The following is a 7,383-nucleotide window of genomic DNA, read 5'->3' as shown; positions in this document are numbered from 1 at the left end:
CGATAAAGAGAAAGCAATTTTTCTTATCGGCTTCGCATCTCTCGCTCTTCTTTTTTGTACGGCGATCACTCACTGTCGCCTAATCATCATGTGATTGCGAATTACAGTTTAATATATACACATATTTAAATACATATGTTTTTCCCTCAAATATATACCTTCCTCAATCTCACATTGTATTTATGTTAGAGTACTGATAGCGGATAACTAAGTGTATATCTATTGCATATATAAGGACTGTACTTTTCGAAAGTATGATTTTCATAAGATAAGATTTTTATATGTCATATCTACTATCTCATTACATGCAATCCCCCAAATTTCGTCATAATTGGACAGCAATAGTTATACAGGAACTACAGCCGAAATTTCTAACAATATTACCTTCACAAAATTGTCAGATTAATTATTATTAATAGGTAATGTTAATTGTTAATTACAATTAATTATTAAATTATTAATAAAAATTAAATGAAGATAAATTATTAAATTTAGATAGATTAATAATAAATATTATTAAATTTAGATATTAATAATAAATTTAGATATTATTAATAAGATATGAATACTTTATACTTGAATTTTCTTTCATACGCGTTTATATTATCTCCTGTATGAAAATTTTTTAATCTGATAATCTGATATAGTAATTAATACAAATTGATTTAAGATAATTATTATTTATGTATGTTTTCGTTAACACCAAATACAAACGATAAGAAGGACAAAAACCTATTCGATCCTTCGATTTTCGGTTACGCCCATACGTTTGAAAATTGAACGCGATATTCTGATAGTGATGAAACAAATGAGTATCAACGTCCTATCTAATTAGGTTCATTGCGTGACCTACACGACCATCTAAAAAAGATCTACATTCAGAGAGACTGAAAAATGTGTGGTCACAGTCTATTGACATTACTTACTCTACCCAATCGAAATCCATTAATTTGTTACGTCAAATGGAAGCTTATGCTATTATTGGATAGACGCATCGTGGGGGCAGCCATAATTGTTTTCACTTGTAGTTGATATTTTGTCCATACTTGTCGCCGTAGTCACGAACGCTTCCTTCGAAAGGGAAGATCTGTTTTTAAGGTTACTATTTCTTTTTATTTTTGTAGAACGACGTATTCTTTTTGGTAAGGCATTTATTGCTTCTTATAGATCGTATTATGCATTATTTATGTCATTTATTTTTTGAACCTTTCAGTAGGTTTTCGACGTTGAAACCAAAATTAGCATGTTGAAAGTTTATTAAATGATATTCGTTTATAGAAACTAAAAACTAACCTCTGAATATGAGTTTAATCGAAAGTTTTTAACTTAAATAAGAAATCAAGAAATAAAGCGGATCAAATTATTTTTAATGTAAAGGATAACAACTTGAAGAAGCTGGTACTGAAGTTACGGAACTTAATAAATATTCCTGTTATTGTTTTTGTAAACCGCAAGTTTTTTTCTTTCATTCCTATTAAAAAAATATGATAGATGATAATGACGTTATTATTATTATTAAGTGAAACATTTCAATCAAAAGTGTATTTTTTTTTTATTTTCAAATTATGTCAATGTATGACTGTAATGTGCAATGTTTCAGAAATGGCCAACCATTCATGCTCAGCAATCTGTTACTTTTTTTAAGAACAAAGGATGATGACGTCGATCCAGAAATGTATTCTTATGCACTAGATTATTATTATGCTAAAGAAATGAACGTAACAGAAGGATATTCCATTGTGCAATAGATTGGACTGACTTTCAATTGGTATGTACCAAGAGTCTATGTTTTCATCTTGATTCTGACTTATGTTCTCGCTGGTAATTATTAGGTCCTCAACGAGAATGTCGCCACTATATGATCATGCCTCAACACTGTTCAAACCTCCATGATCACTTGATTTTCATTGAACAAGAACGTGTTTATTATTCGTATGAAATTTGGAAAGAAAAATATCTTAGGATTAAGGAATATCATTCGATAATATATATTCGTCAGTTAGTCGATGATTTCTCTATCGAAATTATATTCATTATGAATGCAAGGATTGAGAGAAGCAAGAGAACTATTCTAGAGATCATGGGAATCATCTAAAGGGACATAGCTGCATTAAAATGTCAAGATGAAAAGAGAATAATTTGATCCTATCGAATTTGCTAGCCTAATAACAATCCTAAAGGAGAAGAAAAGCAGTTTATTACAAATGATGCTTAGAGAGAATTGTCACTGAAGATTGTGTGGAAGCCAATGTTAAGAAAGCTCATGTTGGTCATGGAGTTTTGTTTCATCGATCATACGGAAAAAATATTTTCCGCTAATTGAATGTGGAAATGGGTTTGTTTCATAGTAGTAGAACGATCGTTGATGAGAGAAAAATAAGATGTGGACCATGTTCTTGTATCAAACTTGGTGTGGCAATCTATTCTCATACATACGTTTATCTATTCAATGGACCAATTTAGCGGTAGATGCTTTGGTAAGTAAATGTATCGTCGAGTAGTGCAAATATGTGAATATCTGAAAAACAAAATAATCATTATAGTGATCCATCAGTTAAGATTTCTGTTTTTCCAGTTACCAAGTTTTTTATGGAAAAGAAGAAAAAATCCACATGCTAAAGCATCATCGAATATTCGAGAAATTGATATCTATAATAACGATATTAGGAAGCGTTGAACAAAGCATTGGCTTATTTTTTGAGATTTTTATTTGACTATAAATGGAACGATTGGAACGAATAAGTGATTATATTTATTACAATACTAGTGCCAAGTTTTTCATTAACTAATTATTAATCATGTTATGAACACAAGCTCGATCACTGATGACGTGACAAGCCATCGTTTTAATGTCTATAGTATTAAACGGCGAGAAAATTTTCATCAGCGAATTCGACAATTATAATTATTTTTTTTCTCTTTTTCTTTTTTTAAGAGATTGGTATGTAAAGAAAGTATACTTTCTTCAGGTAGATTTGCCGCGCTTCTCATGGCCCGCCCTTCCATTGTCTTTTGTTATCTACAAATTCTTTTGTTACCTGCAAATCGAGCTGTTAAGATTTGGAAAAGAAACAGGCAGTAGGAAATAAAACGTAGACGAGAGAAGTAGGACGAGAGTGTATGAAGAAATTTATAAAAGATATTATATATTAAATAAAATTTAAGTAGGGTGAATAATAAACGTAAATTGTCATTTCTTTGTTCACAGAGAAACATTTTCGTTTATCACTTCACATAATTAATCCGAGATATTATAAAACGACAATTTTTGGTTTATAATGGAAAGAAAACTACAATTCGCCTTTAAATGTGTGGCATCACCGAGAGACAGAAAGACAAATGTGATTGCCATAACCTCTATCACAACTGGGGACAAAGAAAAATATGTTGCCAGAAAATGAAAAATTTGCAAGTAACCACAGCAAACTAATAAAAACGGAAAGCTATAAGGGAATGAAAAAAATCCTCAATCAAAGAGGCCAAGAAAAAAAAAATGGATTAAATGCACACAGGAAATGGACAGTTCTTATTTTGATGAAAATGGCAATTTAATGTTTAATGATCTATACCTAGAAGAAATAGTAGAAACAAACATAGTAAAACCCATACAAAAGAAAGATTACCAAATAGATTTAAAGTGTATATCGGAACAATTCATGGTCGAAAAATTTGTATGTGAACACTCAAATGCAGAACAATGGTTGGAGACATTTGAAAAAGAATGTCAAAGATTCGAAATTAAAGAAGATAACACAAAAATTGAAATTCTAAGATTATTCCTTGACAGGGCATGTTTAGACTGGCACTCAGCAACACTAACAGCGTTAACAATGGAGGCTGATTGGAACGAATGGAAACAGAAATTCTTGAAATCATTTGCAGACAAGGGATGGAGTACAAGTATATACGCTATATCCTACAGATATAAAGAAGGTTCATTAATGGAATACGCTATGAGGAAAGAAAAACTACTACTGGATATGGACAACAATATAGGTACAAAGACTCTGATAATGCTTACAGTAGCAGGATTACCAGAATTCATAAGAGATAAAATTGTCAAAATTCAATAAAATTACTACAAGAAATAAAGAAATGTGAAAATCTAATAAGAACAATTTAAAAAAAAAGAAAGAGGAGAGACAAGATAATAAGAAGAAATTTGAAAAAAAGAAACCATGTAAGAATTGTGAAAAAGTAAACAAAGGTATTATATATCATTCAGAGGACTCCTGTTGGTTTAAAAAGGAAAATAGAAAGGAAATCAGAATAAATGGAAGCAATTCGATGATAGAAATGGAGGACCTATGCAAGGAACAAAAAGACGAATAACCACACCATTGATCAAAGTAAAGATATTATTAGAAGGGAAGTTAGAGGTAAACGGAACATATGACCCACGTTCCCAAGTTTCTAATAAATTCGAGACTAGTCAAAATAAAAAAAAAAAAGAAAAAGAGACAAAAGATAAAAACAAAATAAAGACGATCAATGGTGTGACACAAACAAAAGGTTTAGTAACCATTAAAGTAAAAATTTTCGATAAAGAGGAATACGTTGATGTATTTATTGTAGAAAGAAATGACTTTGAAGATTTCATTATTGGGGTAGATATGATAAAGAAATTCAAAATAACTCAGAATAAAAACTTACATATATCTCAAAAGAGAGAAACACAAACAAAAAAAATATAAATACATTGGATAGAAAGGAAGAAATAGAAGAAGTTAAAATAAATTTTAACGAACATGTGAATGAAGACGAATTTAGATTGGATCTGAATCACTTGGACAATACAAAAAAAAAAAAAAAAAAAAAAAAAAAACAAGGATAAAAAAACTTATAGAAAAGTATAATTTCATATTTGCAAAAAACAAATATGATGTAGGCACCGTATCGGACTACGAAGCTCGAATAGACTTACTGGTTGATAAATACTATAGTAAGAGACCATATAAATGTACTATAGAGGATAAAAAGGAGATAGAAAATCAGGTAGCAAAACTATTAGAAAATAAATTAATTGAAGAATCTTATAGTCCGTTTGCAGCACCAATAACTCTAACATTTAAAAGAGATGAAAACAAACGATCACGATTGTGTGTAGATCTCCGCGAATTGAACAAGATAGTTACACCATAAGCTCAACCATTCCCATTAATAGAAGATTTAATATTAAAAGCAAGAAACTGTAAATACTTCACCACATTAGATATAAATTCCGCTTTCTGGTCAATTCCATTACGTATTGAAGATAGGCAAAAAACAGGATTCGTTACACAAGAGGGGCACTTCCAATGGACATGTCTACCGTTCAGATTAAAAACATTACCAGCCATTTTCCAGAGAATACTCTCTAATATTCTAAGAAAGCACAAATTAAAAAATTTCTCAGAGAATTACATAGACGACATATTAATTTTTTCAGCATCTTTCGAAGAACATATAGATCACATAGAAAGAGTAATGAAGGCAATAGTAAACGAAGGTTTCAGACTAAAATTTTAAAAATGTACATTTGCAACAGAATCAGTGAAATATCTCGGACACATAATAGAGGACAATACAGTAAGACCAGTAAAAGATAATCTGATCACAATACAAAATTTTCCCACTCCAAAAACTCAAAAGAATATTAGACAGTTTTTCGGAAAAATAAATTTTTACCACGAATACATACCGAAAAGCTCAATACTGCTAGACCCATTACATAAACTGTTAAGAAAAAATGAAAAGTTTATATGGTCTGAAGAGTGTGAAAAATCTTTCACAAATATAAAAAAATTATTATGTTCTCAACCAGTGTTGCAAATATCGGATAGAAATTTACCGATAAGAATTTACACGGATGCATCACTAGAAGGCATTGGTGCAATATTTAAACAGATACAGAGTGATGGTAAAGAAAAGCTAGTAGCATACTTTTCGAAAAAATTAAATGATTCACAAAAGAGAAAAGAAGCAATTTACTTAGAATGCCTGGCAATCAAGGAAGCGGTAAAGTATTGGCAATATTGGCTGATCGGAAAAAAGCTCACGATATTCACAGACCATAAACCGTTAGAAGATATGAATATAAAAGCTAGAACAGATGAAGAACTGGGAGAATTAACGTATTATTTGTCACAATATGATTTTCAAATTAATATTAATATTCCGGGAAAAGATAACGCTGAAGCAGATAGTCTAAGTAGAAATCCAGTACTGGAACCATCCGAAAATACGGAAGAAATACTAAAAACAGTTAACCTAATAAAAATAAAAGAGATAAAAACAGATCAAAAAGAAAATAGAATATTACAGAGAACCAAAACAAAATTAATAGAAAAAGATGGAGTATTCTTTAAAAAAATTAGAAACAAAGAAAAGATAATCTTATCTACGGAACTAAGCTTAAAATTAATTAAGGAAATACATTCTGAATGGTGTCATGTAGGGATCAAACAAATGACAAACAGGATATCTCTTTATTATACAGCTAAAGGTATAACTGCAAATATAAAAAAAGTTTGCCAAAACTGTGAAATATGCATTAAGAACAAATCCAGGGGACAAGGAAAATATGGACGGATGTCACAACTAGGACCGGCAACGGAACCGTTCGAAATCATGTCAATAGGATACCATTGGAGGCTTCGGACAAAGATCGACAAAAAGATACCTACTGGTGGACCATTTTACAAGATACGCATTTATGATAACATCAAAAACTCAGAATGGAACGGATTTCATCAAGCTGATAAATAAAGTACTAGAAACCGACAAAATAGGAGTAATACTCGCAGATCAATACCCTGGAATAAACTCAAGAGAATTTAAGGAATTCTTAATAAAAAATGACACTAAACTGATTTTTACGGCTGTCAATGCGCCCTTCTCCAATAGACTGAACGAGAGACTGAATCAGACCCTAGTAAACAATATAAAATGCAAGATAAACGAGAAAGAAAAAAAAGAGCTTGGACAACGATTGCTAAAGAATGTTTGAATAAATATAATAAAACAGCATACCGTAACCGGCTTTACGCCTAAGTATTTGTTAGATGGCACAAACATCAGCATTTTACCCGAAGAAATAAAAAGAAGAAATATTAAAGAAAAATGGATAAGAGATAAAGAACTAGCCCTAGAAAGAACAAAAAAATCACATGAATATAACAAAAAGATATTTAACAAGAATAGAAAGAATCACCAGTTTAAAACAGGAGATCTGGTATATATAGAAGATGGCAATAGGTTGAATAGAAAGAAATTAGACGAATTGAGAATTGGCCCCTTCCAAATAATAAAAAAAATTTCAGAATCAATATACAAAATAAAAACAGGAAAACGAAAACAAGAAACCGAATTTTTTCACGTAACAAAACTACGTCCAATATCCGA

At 30.6% G+C, this 7,383-nt stretch overlaps 1 protein-coding gene across 3 annotated transcripts; it reads left to right on the top strand.

Moving 5' to 3' along the window:
- Nucleotides 1-1,058: 1,058 nt before the first annotated feature.
- On the top strand, nucleotides 1,059-7,027 carry LOC124953330. Of its 3 annotated transcripts, none has more exons than XM_047504553.1 (5): nucleotides 1,059-1,142; nucleotides 1,601-1,768; nucleotides 1,833-2,477; nucleotides 2,576-3,118; nucleotides 3,209-7,027. In XM_047504553.1, exon 5 carries the CDS (start codon nucleotides 6,070-6,072, stop codon nucleotides 6,745-6,747), a length of 678 nt encoding a protein of 225 aa, XP_047360509.1. In that variant the 5' UTR covers nucleotides 1,059-1,142; nucleotides 1,601-1,768; nucleotides 1,833-2,477; nucleotides 2,576-3,118; nucleotides 3,209-6,069; the 3' UTR covers nucleotides 6,748-7,027. The 3 variants fall into 3 exon arrangements, with proteins under 3 accessions (XP_047360509.1, XP_047360508.1, XP_047360510.1); XM_047504552.1 differs by having other exon boundaries at nucleotides 1,094-1,398; XM_047504554.1 differs by having other exon boundaries at nucleotides 1,094-1,398; nucleotides 2,555-3,118.
- The last annotated feature ends 356 nt before the right edge of the window (nucleotides 7,028-7,383 follow it).

Source organism: Vespa velutina, chromosome 12 (genome assembly GCF_912470025.1).
Source record: "Vespa velutina chromosome 12, iVesVel2.1, whole genome shotgun sequence".
Lineage (NCBI taxonomy): Eukaryota > Metazoa > Arthropoda > Insecta > Hymenoptera > Vespidae > Vespa > Vespa velutina.
This window is presented reverse-complemented; position numbering and strand designations above follow the sequence as displayed.